The sequence below is a fragment of the Gracilinanus agilis genome, chromosome 1 (assembly GCF_016433145.1).
Source record: "Gracilinanus agilis isolate LMUSP501 chromosome 1, AgileGrace, whole genome shotgun sequence".
Lineage (NCBI taxonomy): Eukaryota > Metazoa > Chordata > Mammalia > Didelphimorphia > Didelphidae > Gracilinanus > Gracilinanus agilis.
Genome location: NC_058130.1, coordinates 224008095 through 224024689, shown reverse-complemented (window position 1 = coordinate 224024689; position 16595 = coordinate 224008095). Strand labels below are relative to the sequence as shown.

The window sequence follows — 16595 nt, the reverse complement described above, 5'->3', positions numbered from 1 at the left end:
ATAATGACAGTCAAAATCTCCAGGACTCACTTTAAGCTCATACAATATACTGCTATGCTTGAGCCGGGCAGTTGTCTGGTCTGTGATACAGAAATCCCAGCCAGCAAAGATTTTATTACAGTAGCTCTGATACTGTTCTTCACTTCGGACCAAGTTTTGTTTGAATCCTTCCACAGACCTGATTTAAAAAAAAAAGAAATATCAATATGTATTCTATTATAAAGAACTGACTAACGGTTGACTCAGTCTCCTATAATGTCTATTCCCAGATATAGGTATGCTCAACTCAACTCTTGGCACCCCTCTTGCTGGCCCCCAGGCCTGTGAATCCATGCCTTGTGACAATCTCATTGCTTTCTGATTTTTTTTTCTTAATGTACAAATAATATATTATTTTTAGCCCTTACCAATGTTTTTTCCTTTATATGCAATCGCATTTTCTCTTTTTTAAAAAAATACATTTTTATTACTATATTTAGCATTAACATCATACACTGCACAGCAAAGATGATCAAAACAATTGAATATTGGCTAAGAATAGAGTGGAGGGTTAAAGGCATAGATTATGTACACAATACAAAATGGTAAATGATCAAATAAATAATCAAGTGTTAGATAAACCCAAAGACTCAAGCTTTGGGGAGAAGAACTCACTATTTGACAAAAATTGCTGGGAAAATTGGCAAGCAGAATGGCAGAAATTAAGTATGGCTCAACATCTCACACCAGAAATATTCAAAATGGATACATGATTTAGACATAAAGGGTGATAACATAAGCAAATAAGAAGAGCATTGAATAGTTTACTTGTCAGACATATAGGTAATGAAAGAATTTATGATCAAACAAGAGATAGAGAATGTTATGGGATTTAAAAGGGATAATTTTGATAATATTAAATTTAAAAAGTGTGTAAAGGGAATTTCATTTCCTTCCCCTACTGGATTGTCGACCTGGTTCATCCCATTTTGCGTGCCAGCATTGCATTCATGAACATGAATAAAAGAGTGTGGGTGTGATCCAAGGGGCCTCTACTTCCCTGAACATGGCACAAGAGGGGGACAGAGAATCATGCAGGAGGATCAACACGTGATCAGACATAGGTTAGAAAATAGGCTTTAAACTTCTATTTGCTTTCTTTATTTCAATTGATTATTAATAAACTCTATGGAAAATAAGAACCTGGAGTTATTAACTTAAATCTAACAAAGGTTATGCACAAACAGAACCAATGCAGCCAAAATTAGAAGGAAAGCAAAACCAGGAAAATTTTACAGTAAGTTTCTCTGATAAAAGTTTCATTTCTCAAATAGAGAACTGAGTTGAATTTATCAGAATACAAGTCATTCTCCAGTTCATATATGGCTAAAGGATATGAATGAATAGTTTTCAGAAGAAATCAAAGCTATCTATAGTCATATAAAAATGCTCTAAATCACTCTTGATTAGAGAAATGAAAATGAAAATAACTGAAGTAACACCTCACACCTATTGGACTGTCTAATTTGAAAGAAATGGAAAATAACAAATCCTGGAGGGGATATGAAAAAATTGGGGCATTAATGTATTGTTGGTAGAGTTGATAACTGATATGATCATTCTGAAAAACAATTTGGAGCTATGCCCAAAGGGCTATAAAACTATGCTTACACTTTGAAACTAGCAATATCAGTACTCTCCCAAAAAGATCAAAGAAAAAGGAAAATGATCTATAGGTACAAAAATATCTATAGCATTTTTTTTTGTGGTGGCAATGAATTGGAAATTGAGAGGATATCCATCAATTGAGGAATAATCGAACAAGTGGTATATGAGTATGATGGAATACTGTGAAATGAGTGAGATGCTTTCAAAAAAAACTGGAAAGACTTACATGAATTGATACAAAATGGAGTCAGCAGAACCAGGAGGACATTGGACACAGTAACAGCAATATTGGACAAATCAACCATGAATGATTTATTCTCAGCAATATAATGATCCAAGACAATTTCAAAAGACTTATGATGAAAAGTACTATCCATCTCCAGAAAAAGGTGGAGTCTGTATGAAAATTGAAGTATACTTTTTAAAAACACTATTTTTCTTATTTTGGAACAGGAGGAGATTTGGTCTGTGTTGTCTTTTGCAACATGGCCAACATGGAAATGTGTTTTATATGACCACACATATATAATTTAATATAATCTCTATCAAATTACTTGTCTTCTGAGGGAGAGGGAAGAAAAGGGAGAGAATTTGGAACTCAACATTTTTTTAAAATGTAAAAAACTGTTTTTACATGTTGTTTAAAAAAAGTAAAATATGAAAATGTCTACATTTTTTAAAAAGAGTGCAGTTAATGGCCCCAAAAGAGACTGAACCTAAATGGATCCTACCCACCCTGACCTTGTTCTCATTAGTCTTCTCTAACCAGGGAGGACATTCACTAATTGAATCATTTCACCAATTGTTGATAGACTGCCTAACTAACTCCTGCTGAGATCTCTGGCTTGGAAAGAGGATTTCTTCTAACCTTTTCCTCTTCCCAGATAGTTAGAAAGGACAAGGTAGGAACCGGGAGGTTCACAGTTGGCAGAGAAGGTAATTCAGAGTCAGGTAGCATATCCTTTGATAATTATTAGGCTCCTTAAAGGGATGATGAAACAAGCCAAACAGCTTCATCATTTCCCCTAGTGATTCAGTTCACCAGATTCCAGATTCTAATACTTTCCTAGACAGATACTCATATTTCTTTGACACGCCCACACTGACCCTGAGTTAGTGGAACCTAATGACTAAGGCTTTGGCTTCAAAGTATAGCGGTGTTGAACAATAAACAAGGAATAACAAAGTAGACTTTACCTTTTCACAATCCAGAGGAGACTCAATGACATATAAGCAATTGTGCTCAGCAAATAGGCAAGAGGCAAATCATATGTGAAGGTTTTGAATTTTATCCCATCTACAGTATAATGGCCATAAAACAAGCTGGTCCATTCCAAAAAACCCTGAATAAAAAAGGGCAAAGAAAAAAGTGTGAGATTCTTATCTCCCTAAAGGGTTAGAAAAGAGCTGCTTAGTAACCTGAGCTATTCTGATCCAGAAAAGCTCCTCCTATTAAGCTTTGCCAAAAGATTCCAATTCCCCATATTCCTGGGGAGAGAACTGAGCTTCCCATTTTTTTCATCCACAGTCAGAAAGGAAACATGCTAGAAGGTGAACTGATTTAGGAGAAAGCATTCCTGAGTTCTAGCCCCACTCTGGCATTAGCTAGCTTTGTGACCTTGCAGACATCACTTCAAACCTCTGGACTTGTTTATTTCTTAGTGAAATGAGATTAGAACAGATGATGTCTAAGGTTCCTTCTGATTTTAAGAAGTTAATTGCTTTGAGGTTAGTCAGTCAACAAGCATGTATTTGGCACCTACTATGTGCTGGGCACTATGCTAAGTTCTGGAGACATAAAGGCAAAAAAAATTCTCTCAAACTTTGGACTTAATATTAAGAGTATAATAATCATCATCATCATCATGTAACGATTTTTATTAATAACAATATCAACAGCAGCATTTGTATGGCACTTTAAGATTTTCAAATTACTTACAAATTTTAGTATTACAACCACCCTGGGGGTAGGTGCTATAAAAATCTAAGAAAATCTCAATGAAAAAAAAAGATAGGATAGTCATTTATTCTTCTAAGTCTGCCTTTCTTTCTTTTCTTTCCTTTCTTTCTTTCTTTCTTTCTTTCTTTCTTTCTTTCTTTCTTTCTTTCTTTCTTTCTTTCCTTTTAACCCTCACTTTCTGTCTTAGAATTGATACTAAGTATGGTTTCCAAGGTAGAAGATCTATTAAGGGCTAGGAAACTTGAGTTAAGTGACTTTCCCAGTGTCATATAGCTAAGAAGTTTCTGAGGCCACATTTGAATCCAGGACCTCCATCTCCAGGTCTGACTATCTACTCAGCCAACTAACTGCCCCTTTGGCAGTATCTTAGTATAAGCTGGAAGCTTTAAGTTTATCCAAGGGAAAAGAAAGCTGGGGAGCAATGAAGTCTCTTGGGTTTTTTTGGAAGATGGAAAGGCAGATTAGTTGCTATACCCTGAGAGAGAGGGTTTGGTCTGAATTTAATTTAGTCTACCCCAGAACTGGAACTATACTAGGGTTCTCATCTCCTCATGAAATAGGAGTAATTTCTGGCACAAATTTACAAAATTAAGAACTGTTCTCCAAAAGAGAATTATCAAAAGATGTGAAGAGGTAGTTTGTGAAGGAAACCCCCAGCTATCAACAATCACAAAAAGAGTATTAAATATGAATTGCTGTTCATCCTTTGTCTTCAAAGAGGACCAATGACATCATGGGGTGATGTGAACTGGATTTAAGTGAGGCAGAGTTGTCCAAAGCTGTCAGATTCACTCTCTTTTCCAGAGTCATTCACAATCCAGTGGTAAGAAAAAAGTTTGGATGACTGGCAATAGCCTGGAATGCAGTGGATGACCTTGGCTTCTTCAATGTCTGACCAACCTCTAACTGCTCCACAAAGCCTGTTTCAGTCACCTGCATGGTCATTAGATCAATGTTCTCATCTGCCCATTTCAATAGGGGAACTTCTTCAAAAGCTTAAGGTAGGTATCTTCTTCACTCACTGAAGGATTTAAGGCTATGGGTTATTCGCAAGCTGATTTAGGTTGCCTGGTGAGATAATTTTACCAGGGTGTGGCCCCTGACCATGGTACAGCTTCTTGGAGCCACATGTAAGAGTTGAGTGAAAGATGGACACCAAAGGTGAATGAGCAGTCCTGAAAAGGGCTCAGCAAGCTCTCACATCAGAGGTGCAATTCCTCCTTGAACACCCCATAAAATACAAATTAAAACAGCTATGTTACCACACTTTAATCCACCAAATTGGTATAGATGGCAAAATATTTCTCTCTTCCACCATCACCTCAAGCTCCTTCCTCCTTCAAACTTTCCTATTTCCAGTGACAGCACTATCCTTCTAGTCACTGAAGTTCAAAACCTTGGAATCATCCTTGACTCTCCTTTCTCTCTCTCAGCATCTAATCAATTACTCCCCCATTCTCCAATTCTCTGCCCAATCTTATTTGTACTTCGACAGCATAGGCTAACAGATTTATAGCTGAAAACAACCACAAGAGAGCACCTACTTTGATCCCTTAATTTAATTTTATTTATTCTTAAATCTTTACTTTCTATCTTAGAATCAATACTAAGAGTTGATGCAAAATGAGCTAGAGAAAGAAGTGGCAAAAATTACTCCAGTATCTTTGCCAAGAAAATCCCAAATGGGGTCAGGGAGAATTGGACACACCTAAAATAATTGAACAGTAACAATATCTTAGGGCATTGCAGATGTTAAATCTAGAAATGAACAGGAGAATGGGCTGGATTGCATATGGATAATTACTTGAGTTAGGAACAATTCCAAGCTCTTCTTTGGCACAAAAGCCCACTTTTTAATGGTTTTGAACATGGTATCTCATTCTCTGAAGAATTAAATTAGTAGGCAACTAGCACTTGACTGACTCCTAGTAAGCACTTCATAAATGATCTATATATGATTCTCTACCTACCTATCTCCATCTGCAAAAGAACAATGGAAAGAGAATGGTAGGTATGATTTGAAAATAGCATGAGTAAGACATAACAGATGAATGGCACAAATCACTAGAGGGAGGGAGGGAAGGAAAGAAGGAAGGAAGGACATTCTCTGATTGGAAGTAGCATAATATATAAGAGAACTTTGGAAGAAAGGTTAATTACACCCAAGTGTAATGGGTCTCTAGTGTTTAGTCAGAAGCTCCAAACCTACTAAACAAAATTCAAGGAGTTCTGCCTCTGATTGGACTGGTGGATAAGGCAATGGAATTCATTTACTGGGAAAGGGGAGTAGTTATTTCTGGCCTTGACAGATTGGTAATCATTTCCAAACTAATGAATTTAACTATAAAGCTTTTTGGTCATAGTCATGACCCTGGAGCAAGCCTTCATCTCTCCCTCCCTATTATAATAGCCTACTGGTTGATCTGCTTGCTTCAAGTTTCTTCTCACTCCAGTCCACCCTCCTGTCAGTTGCCAAATTGATCTTCCTAACATAAAGCTGTAACCGTATCACCCCTTACTCTCAACTCCATAAATTCCAGTGGCTCTGTGTTATAACTAGGATCAAATAAAAAATTCTCTGTGTGGCATTCCAAAAGCCGACTACTTGGTACTTTTTCAGTGTTCTTGGGCTAGATGTCACAGTGGGTAAGTCTTCTTCTGCACTACATACTGTTTGATCAGTAGCACTAGCTTCCTTCCTAGCTTTTCCATAAACAAGATACTCTATACTTCAGCTCCAGGCATTTTCTCTGACAGTTCCCATCCCTCTGCCATTTCAACTCCACCTTCCCTGGCTTCCTTCAAGTCCCAATTAAAATGTCATCTTCTACAGAAAGTCTTCCCTAGCCCTCTTAATTCTAGTGTCTTCTTTCTATTAATTATCTTCTATTCATCTTGTACATAGCTTGTTTGTATATATTTGTTTGCATGTTGTCTCTCCTTTGCTGAAAAGCAAGATGCAACTCATGGTGCCATCTAGCCTAAGAACAATGGGAAAGTATCAAGTGGTCAGGTTGTGGAAAACCACACAGAGGATTTTATTTAGACTGTGTCCTCCTTGAAGGCAGAACCACCTCTTTTTGAATCTCCAACACTTAGCATACTACCTGGCCCATACTAAGTGCATAATAAATGTTTACTGACTGACTTTTGGGGGGAAATATAATATCAAATGCTTCCTCAATAGCCTATAAGCTATGTGACCCTGGGCAAGTCACTTCTGTTTGCCTCAATTTCCTCATCTGTAAAATGAGGATAATAATAGCAACTACCTACTAGGATTATGTCAAGACTAAAATGATATAACTGTCTGGCACACAGTAAATACTATATTAATGTTAGATATCATTATCACTTCTATCTCAACCTCATCTCATTGACTGTCCATTCTGCACCCCAAAGCACTTGAACCATTACCTCTTTCTTGTAACCGAGTGCCCCAGGTACTCAGCTTGAAGTTCACAAAAAAAACCTTATTTGCTGAATTTTATTTTTAGTTGCTGGTGATTAACATAAGCATCCTTTTGCCAAAAATCTAGGAAATGATTCTCCAAATGAAATTACTGCCTACTTGACTTTAACCCCACAAATAGTAAATTTAACCTAAATACTTACAGTACCCGAAAGCAAATCTATCATGTAAGTATAGAAGTAAATGAGTCCAGTGCTATTCATTGTGTACACTTTGCATCGAATATCTGATTAAAAAAAAAAAAGTAAAAATTACTTCTTGGGGGAAAGAGAGTGACAAAATTTCCTGCCATCTTCTCTAAGATGGTCTTTTCATGGGCACATGAATAACCTTGGGAAACAAGGCATAGGTAAGAAATGAACAAATTGTCTGTTAGAAGACTCACCTATTTCGCTGGAAGGGATAATCAGGAAGGTGCTGTCAGTAATCTTGTACTTGGTAAGGATGATTGGTAACAAAATAAACAAAAAAATGATAATAAATATCACCAAGTTCAAGATCACCAGGAACCGAAGGAAGGCAAAATAGGCCTGAATCCCTGTGCCAAATTTCCCTGGAAAACAGAAAAGTAAACCCCATTTAGCAGTAATATTAGCCAAATGGACCAATGGTGATTTATTATCCCAAGAAATGGCCACAGCTGAAGGTCAAGGTGATGGGAAAAGCAAGGAGCTAGGGGGAAAGAATTACCATTTTGTTTTTCTTTTCTTTTAAATGCTTTAATTTCCTTCCTAAATACCACCCTCCCTTTAAAAAAATTAATGTTAAGCATTTATTGAATGACTAGTAAGTGCCAGACTCTATGCAAGAAAATAAAGAAACAAAGGCAAAACAATCTCATCCCTCAAAGTGCTTATATCTTATATAAGTACTTAGAAGGAAAATAAAGTTTCAATTTGGATACCATCCTTCCTTTCCACTTGTCATTGCCATCCAAGATTTTAAGTTGGGAGAGAAATAAGATGAGGGAGGGATAAGTAGAGAAGGTTATTGTTACTGATGAGTCATTTCAACTATATTTGACTCTGACCCCATTTGGAGTTTTCTCACCAGAGTTAACAGAATGATTTGCCATTATCTTCTCCAGCGGAATATGAGGCAAATTGATGGATAGCTGAACAAGTTATGGTATATTACTGTGATGGAATACTATTGTACTCTAAGAAATAAAGAAGATGGTTTCAGAGAAACTAGGGAAGATTTATATGAACTGATAAAAGTGAAGTGAGCAGAACCAGGAGAATAACATACACAGTAACAGCAATATTATAATTATCATCAATTTTGAAAGACCCAGAAATTGATCGATACAATGATCCAAGAAAATTTCAAAGGACTTATGATGAATGCTGTCCACCTCCAGAAAGAGAACTGATGGACTCAGTGTAGCTTAAAGCATAATGTACGTTTTTTCCACTTTTTTTTCCAGCTTTTTTGAGGGGTTAGGGGAGAAGAGCAACATGGCTAATGTGGAAATATGTTTTGCATGATTTCATATGTATAATGGTTATTGTATTTCTTGCCTTCTCAATGAGTAGGGACAGAGTGAGAGGAAGAGAAAATTTGGAACTGAAAATGAAAACTTTTTAAATAAGAAAATAAAAAAATGCTGTACTTAAAATGCAGAATGAGATGTTATTTATGGACATAGACAATGTAGGAATTTATTTTGCTGAACTATGTATATTTATGATGAAGGTTTTCTTCTTTCTTATGGAAGAGAGGAAATAGAAGAGAGAGAGAAATTCTTGAGAAAATAAATAGGTGGATAGATGGGTGAGTGAGTGGAGAAGACACACCAGTGTACGGACATATTATATGTATATGCATCTAATTACAGCTAGGTAGGGTAGGAAGACACATCCTCTTGAGTTCAAATCGGGACTGAGATACTTACTATGTGACCCTAGGAAAGTCACTTAATTTTGTTTGCCTCAGGTTCCTCATGTGTAAAATGAGCTGGAGAAAAAAATGGCAAACCACTCCAATATCTTTGCCAAGACCCCTCTACCTCAATCAAGGGGTCATGAAGAGTCAACATGACTGAACAACAAATATATATATATATATATATATATATATATATATGTGTGTGTGTGTGTGTGTGTGTGTGTGTGTATATATATGTGTGTGTATATATACACACACACACATATATATATTCATTTATTCATTATTTATTTTGAAGAAAGAAGCAGATCCCCCCCAAAAAACAATTCCTAATGAGAACCTGCCCTCCAACTCCCAACATTACTTTCTGAATAAGAATTCCATGTCATTACTATTCAACAATATATGATATATCAATACCCTCTATGCTTCGGAGGTCATTTCTCCACAGTTCCAAATGGGAAGCCAACTCTTTGGTCTCTTCAATAAATTTTTTCCATGACTTGGTGCTGTACTGTTTCCACTGGTCCCAATCAGATAAATATTTGATCTGGGCCTCCTGGATTTCCCTATGTTAATAAAAACAATAACAATTTAACAGCAAGATTATTGATTTTTGAGCTAATATCTATACTTAAGGAATAGTTAGAAGACACATAACTCTGTAATTGTTATTCCCCCCCTCCCTCCTCCAAGAACACTATTTACAGGTAAGATGGTATTATTATGCAAGATTATAGATCAACCTCTTTTCCACTGGTAAGGCAGTATTGACAAAAATTGAGGCACTGGAAACCAGGGTATCTAAAACCCTATAGAAATGATATAATGTCAGAAGCTTCTGGGTAATGAGTGTAGGGATAAGAGTGGAAATTTTCTTTTATCCATTCATTTAACGCCTACTATAAACAAATTGTATATGGGAATATAAACACTTAAAAGACAATGCATAAGCTTGTATTCTTGTAAGGAAAATAAAGCTGGAGTTTGGGATAAAAGACTTAAAAAGATCAACTTTGATCCTCAGGCTGACCTCATATTTCTTTTAAAAAAAAGTGGTGGGAAAAGGAAACTTGAGAATCAAAAAATTAGGATGGGACTTGGGAGCCAACCCAAGAGATAAGCCATCATAATTTATGATAAGAATCTAGACATTCTTAATCTGTGGGTGTGGGTGGAGAGAGGGGGAGAGAGAGAGAGAGAAAGAGAGAGAGAGAGAGTGTAAGTGTGTGTGATGGCTCCCTTTTTTTGTAGTCTGGCAAAGTCTATGGACCTCTTTTCAGAATAATGCTTTTAAATGCATAAAATTCCCAAGATTACAAAAGAAACCAAATGTATTTAAATAGTCATCAAAAAAATTGGGGGCAGGGGAAGGACCTGTTAAAAAATATTTATAGCAGCTCTTTTGGTGGTGGCAAAGAATTGTAAATTAAAATCTATGGGATGCAGCCAAAATAGTACTCAGGGGAAATTTTATATCCCTGAGTGCATATATCAACAAATCTAGAGGTCAATGAATTGGGCATGCAAATTTAAAAACTAGAAAGAGAACAAATTAAAAATCCCCAGATAAAAACTAAATTGGAAATTCTAAAAATTAAAAGAGAAATTAATAAAATTGAAAGTAAAAGAATTATTGAATTAATAAATAAGACTAGGAGCTGGTACTTTGAAGAAAACACAAATAAAATAAAGTACTGGTTAATCTAATAAAAAAAAGAAAGAAGAAAGCTAAATTAACAGTATCAAAGATGAAAAGGGTGACCTCACCTCCTAGGAAGAGGAAATTAAGGTAATTATTAAGAACTATTTTACTCAATTATATGGCAACAAATACAGCAATCTAGGTGATATGGAAGAATATTTACAAAAATATAAACTGCCTAGATAACAGAAGAGGAAATAGAAAACTTAAATAATCCCATATCAGAAATAGAAATTGAACAAGCCATCAAAGAACTCCCTAAGAAAAAATCCCCAGAGCCAGATGGATTCACAAGTGAATTCTATCAAACATTTAAAGAACAACTAATCCTGATACTATACAAACTATTTGACAAAATAAGCAAAAAAGAAATCTTACCAAATTCCTTATATGACACTAATATGGTACTGATTCCAAAGCTAGCCAGATCAAAAACAGAGAAAGAAAACTACAGACCAATCTCCTTAATGAACATAGATGCAAAAATCTTAAATAGAATACTAGCAAAAAGACCCCAGCGAGTGATCATGAGGATTATTCACTATGGTCAGGTGGGATTTATACCAGGAATGCAAGGATGGTTATTATTAGGAAAACCATCCACATAACTGACCATTATCAACAACCAAACCAAGAGAAATCACATGATTATCTCAATAGATACAGAAAAATCCTTTGACATAAAATAACACTCATTCCTATTGAAAACACTAGAAGGTATGGAAATGGAAGGGCATTTCCTAAAAATAATAAACTACATATTTAAAACTATCAGCAAGCATCATCTGCAATGGGGATAAATTAGAAGCCTTTTAAGATCAGGAGTGAAACAAGGATGCCCATTATCACTTCTATTATTTAACATTCTACTAGAAACACTAGCAGAAGCAATTAGAGAAAAAGAAATTGAAGGGATTAAAATAGGCAATGAGGAGATTAAACTATCACTCTTTGCAGATGATATGATGGTCTACTTAAAGAATCCTAGAGAATCAACTAAAAAGCTAGTGGAAATAATAGACAACTTTATCTAAGTTGCAGGATACAAAATAAACCCACATAAATCATCAGCATTTCTATATATTTCCAACACATCTCAGCCAGCAAGAGTTAGAAAGAGAAATTCCATTTAAAATTACCCTAGACAATATGAAATATTTAAGAATCTATTTACCAAGACAAACACAGGAATTATATGAACACAACTACAAAACATTTTCCACACAATTAAAACTAGATGTAAACAATTGGAAAAACATTAATTGTTCATGGGTAGGATGAGATAACATAATAAAAATGAAAATCCTACCCAAATTAGCTTACTTATTCAGTGCCATACCTATCAAACTACCAAGAAACTTTTTTACTGCATTAGAAAAAATTTTAACAAAGTTCATTTGGAAGAACAAAAGATCAAGAATATCAAGAAAAATAATGAAAAAAAATTGTGAAGGATGGGGGCCTATCAGCCCCAGATCTTAAATTGTACTATAAAGCTGTGGTCATCAAAACAATATGGTACTGGCTAAGAGACAAAAAAGGAGGATCAGTGGAATAGACTTGGGGTAAATGACCTCAGCAAGATAGTATACGATAAATCCAAAGATCCCAGCTTTTGGGACAAAAACCCACTATTTGACAAAAATTGCTGGGAAAATTGGAAAACAGTATGGGAGAGATTAGTATCAACATCTCACACCCTACATCAAGTTAAATTCAGAATGGGTGAATGAATTGAATATAAAGAAGGAAACTATAAGAAAATCAGGTGAACACAGAATAGTATACTTGTCAAATCTCTGGGAAAGATTTTAAAACCAAACAAGAGTTAGAAAAAATTACAAAATATAAAATAAATAATTTTGATTACATTAAATAAAAAAGTTTTTGTACAAACAAAAACAATATAACTAAAAATCAGAAGGGAAGCAGGAAATCGGTGTGTGTGTGTGGGGGGAATCTTTATAACAAAAACCTCTGACAAAGGTCTAATTTCTCAAATTTACAAGGAGCTAAATCAATTGTACAAAAGGTCAAGCCATTCCCCAATTGATAAATGGGCAAGGGACATGAATAGGCAATTTTCAGATAAAGAAATCAAATCTATCAATAAGCACATGAAAAAGTGTTCTAAATCTCTTATAATTAGAGAAATGCAAATCAAAACAGCTCTGAGGTACCAACTCACACCTATCAGATTGGCTGACAAGACAGCAAAGGAAAGTGATAAATGTTGGAGGGGACGTGGCAAAATTGGGACACTAATGCATTGCTGGTGGAGTTGTGAATTGATCCAACCATTCTGGATGGCAATTTGAAACTATGCCCAAATGGCTTTAAAAGACTGCTTACCCTTTGATCCAGCCATATCACTACTGGATTTATAGCCCAAAGAGATAATAAGGAAAAATACTTGGAAAAAATATTTATAGTCTCACTCTTTGTGGTGGCAAAAAATTGGAAAAGGAGAGGATGCCCTTCAATTGTAGAATGGCTGAACAAATTGTGGTATCTGTTGGTGATGGACTACTATTGTGCTAAAAGGAATAAAGAACTTGAGGAATTCCATGTGAACTGGAACAACCTCCAGGAATTGATGCAGAGTAAAAGGAGCAGAACCAGGAGAACATTATACACAGTGATGGACACACTGTGGCACAATCAAATGTAATGGAATTCTCTACTAGCAGGAATGCAATGATCCAGGACAATTCTGAGGGACTTATGAGAAAGAACACTATCCACATCCAGAGAAAGAACTGTGGGAGCAGAAACACAGAAGAAAAACTTCTTGATCACATGGGTCAATGGAGATATGATTGGGAATATAAACTCTAAACCAGTGGTTCCCAAATTTTTTTGGCCTACTGCCCCCTTTGCAGAAAAAATATTACTTAGCCTCCTGGAAAGTAATTTTTTTAAAATTTTAATAGTAATTAATAGGAAAGATAAATGCACCAGTGGCCATCACTGCCTCCCTGGATCACTGCAGCACCTACCAGGGGGTGTTAGTGCCCACTTTGGGAATCATTGCTCTAAACAATCACCCTAGTGCAAATATTAATAATTATGGAAATCGGTCTGGATCAATGATACATGTAAAACACGTAAAATTGCGCATTGGCTATGGGAGGGGGATGGAAGGAGGGAAGGGAAAGAACATGAATCATGCAACCATAGAAAAATATTCTAAATTAATTAAACTTTAAAAAAAAAAAGAATTGGAAACCGAGGGGACATCTATCAATTGGGGAATGGCTGAACAAATTGTGGTATATGATTGGAATGGAATACTATTGTGATATAACAAATGGCAAATAGGATGATTTCAGAAAAACATATGAACTAATGCATAGTGAAATGAGCAGAACCAGATCATCATTGTACACAGTAAATATGATGATAAACTGTGAATGACTTAGTTATTCTAGACAATACAATGACCCAAGACATCTTCAAAGGACTCAGGATGAAAAATGTTATCCATCCCCAAAGAAATAAGTAACAGAGTTTGAATGCAGATCAAAGCATATCATTTTTCATTTTATTTTCCTTTTTTTTTTTATGTGTCTTCCACAATATAATGAAAAAGGAAACATGCTTTATATGATAGCAACTTTGCAACTTATATCAAATTGTTTACCATCTCAGGGAGGGAGGAAAGAACAGAGAATTTGGAACTCAAAATGTTAGGAAATGAATGGTAAGGGGGCAGCTAAGTGACTAGGTGGATTGAGAGCCAGACCTAGAGACAGGAGGTCTGAGGTTCCCATCTGGCCTCACATACTTCCTAGCTGTGTGACCCTGGGCAAGTCGCTAAACCCCCATTGCCTAACCCATACTATTCTTCTGCCTTAGAACCAATACACAGTACTGATTCTAAGACAGAAAGTAAGGCTTTTTGTTGTTGTTGTTGTTGTTTTAAGGAAAGAGGAGAAAAGAAAAGAAAAAAGAAAATGAATATTCAAATTTTATTTTTATATGTAATTGGAAGAAAATAAAATATTACTGAACTAAAAAAAAATTTTTTAACTTCACAAACCTCAGGTTAAAAACTCCTGTGCTTTTATATTCCAATGCCTTCTTTCAATCTTGGCTTTATATTTCATAAATGCATGCTCTTACATTGCTTTTTTTTTTAACTCTTGCCTTCTGTCAGTATGAATTTTAAGACAGAAGAATAGCAAGAATAAGTAACTGGTAATCTGGAAGAACAAAAGATCAAGAATATCAAGGGAACTAATGAAAAAAATGTGATGGATGGTAGTAGCCCAGCAGTACCAGATTTTAAATTGTACTATAAAGCAGTGATTATCAAAACAATCATGGTACTGGCTAAGAGATAGAAGGGAGGATCAATAGAATAGACTTGGGGTAAAAGACCTCAGCAATCTAGTGTTTGATAAACCCAAAGATCCAAGCTTTTGGGACAAGAACTCACTATTTGACAAAAACTGCTGGGAAAAATTAGAAAACAGTATGGGAAAAATTAGGTTTAGATCAACATCTCACATCCTATATCAAGATAAGTTCAAAATGGATATATTACTTAAACATAAAGAGGGATATTATAAGTAAATTAGGTGAACATAGAATAGTATACCTGTCAGATCTATGGAGAGGGGAAGAAGACCAAACAACAGACAGAGAACATTACAAGATACAGAATGGATAATTTTGATTATATTAAATTAAAAAGTTGTTGTACAAACAAAACCAAAGTAACCAAGATTAGAAGGGAAGGAACAAACTGGGGAAAAACATTTTATGACAAATTTCTCTGACAAAAGTCTAATTTCTCAAATATATAAAGAACTAAGTCAAATTTATAAGAAACCAAGATATTCCCCAATTGACAAATGATCAAGGGCAGTTTTCAGATGAAGAAATCAAAACTATCAATAATCATATGAAAAAAGGTTCTAAATCCCTCCTGATTAGAGAAATGCTAATCAAAATAACTCTGAGGTACCACCAATATGACAGGAAAGGAAAATAAGTGTTGGAGGGTATGTGGCAAAATTGAGATACTAATGCATTGCTGGTAGATTTGTGAACTGATCCAAACATTTTGAAAGGCAATTTAGAATTATGCCCAAAGGGCTTTAAAAGAATGCCTACCCTTTGATCCAGCCATATCTCTACTAGGTTTGTACTCTACAAAGCTTTTTTTTTTTTTAAATGGAGATGGAGGGGGTAGCTGGGTAGCTCAGTGGATTGAGAGCTAGACCTAGAGATGGGAAGTCCTAGGTTCAAATCTAGCCTCAGACACTTCCTATCTGTGTAACCCCAGGCAAGTCACTTATAACCCCCATTGCCTAGCCCTAACCATTCTTTTGCCTTGGAGCCAATACAGAGTATTGACGACAAGATGAAAGGTAAGGGTTTTAATTTTTTAAAAAATGGGGATGGATATATTTGTACAAAAATATTTATAGCTGTGCTTTTTGTGGTGGCAAAAACTTGGGAAATGAGGGGGTATCCCTCGATTGGGGAATGACTGAATGAATGAATGAAATTGTGGTATATGATGGAGATGGAATACTATTGTACAATAAGGAATGATGAATAAAATGGACTCCATAAGAACTGGAAAGACTTCCATGAACTGATGTGGAGTGAAATGAGCAGAACCAGGAGAACACTGTACACAGAAAATGAAACACTGTGGAATGATCAAAGGTGATAGACTTTGCTACTGATAGCAATATAATGATCCAGGACAATTCTGAGAGACTTATGACAAAGAATGCTATCCACAGCTAGAGAAAGAACTGTTGTAGCAGAAATGCAGAAGAAAACATGTGATTTATCACTTGTTTATATGGGTATAAAATTTGAGGTTTTGGTTTTAAAAGATTACCCTATTACAAAAACAAATAATATGAAAACAGGTTTTGAGTGATAAGACATGTATAAAC

The 16595-nt window shown here is 35.4% G+C and overlaps 1 protein-coding gene across 1 annotated transcript in view; it reads right to left on the bottom strand.

The window, feature by feature from the left end:
• The window catches only part of TMC7 (transmembrane channel like 7), a 74696-nt gene that overhangs the window by 34813 nt on the left and 23288 nt on the right, over positions 1-16595 (bottom strand). The window contains exons 3-7 of the mRNA XM_044679063.1: positions 9390-9538; positions 7465-7632; positions 7223-7305; positions 2845-2990; positions 31-178 (exon numbers count right to left, since the gene is read on the bottom strand). Coding sequence (XP_044534998.1) covers positions 31-178; positions 2845-2990; positions 7223-7305; positions 7465-7632; positions 9390-9538 — 694 coding nt within the window. The remainder of the gene's footprint in view (positions 1-30; positions 179-2844; positions 2991-7222; positions 7306-7464; positions 7633-9389; positions 9539-16595) is intronic.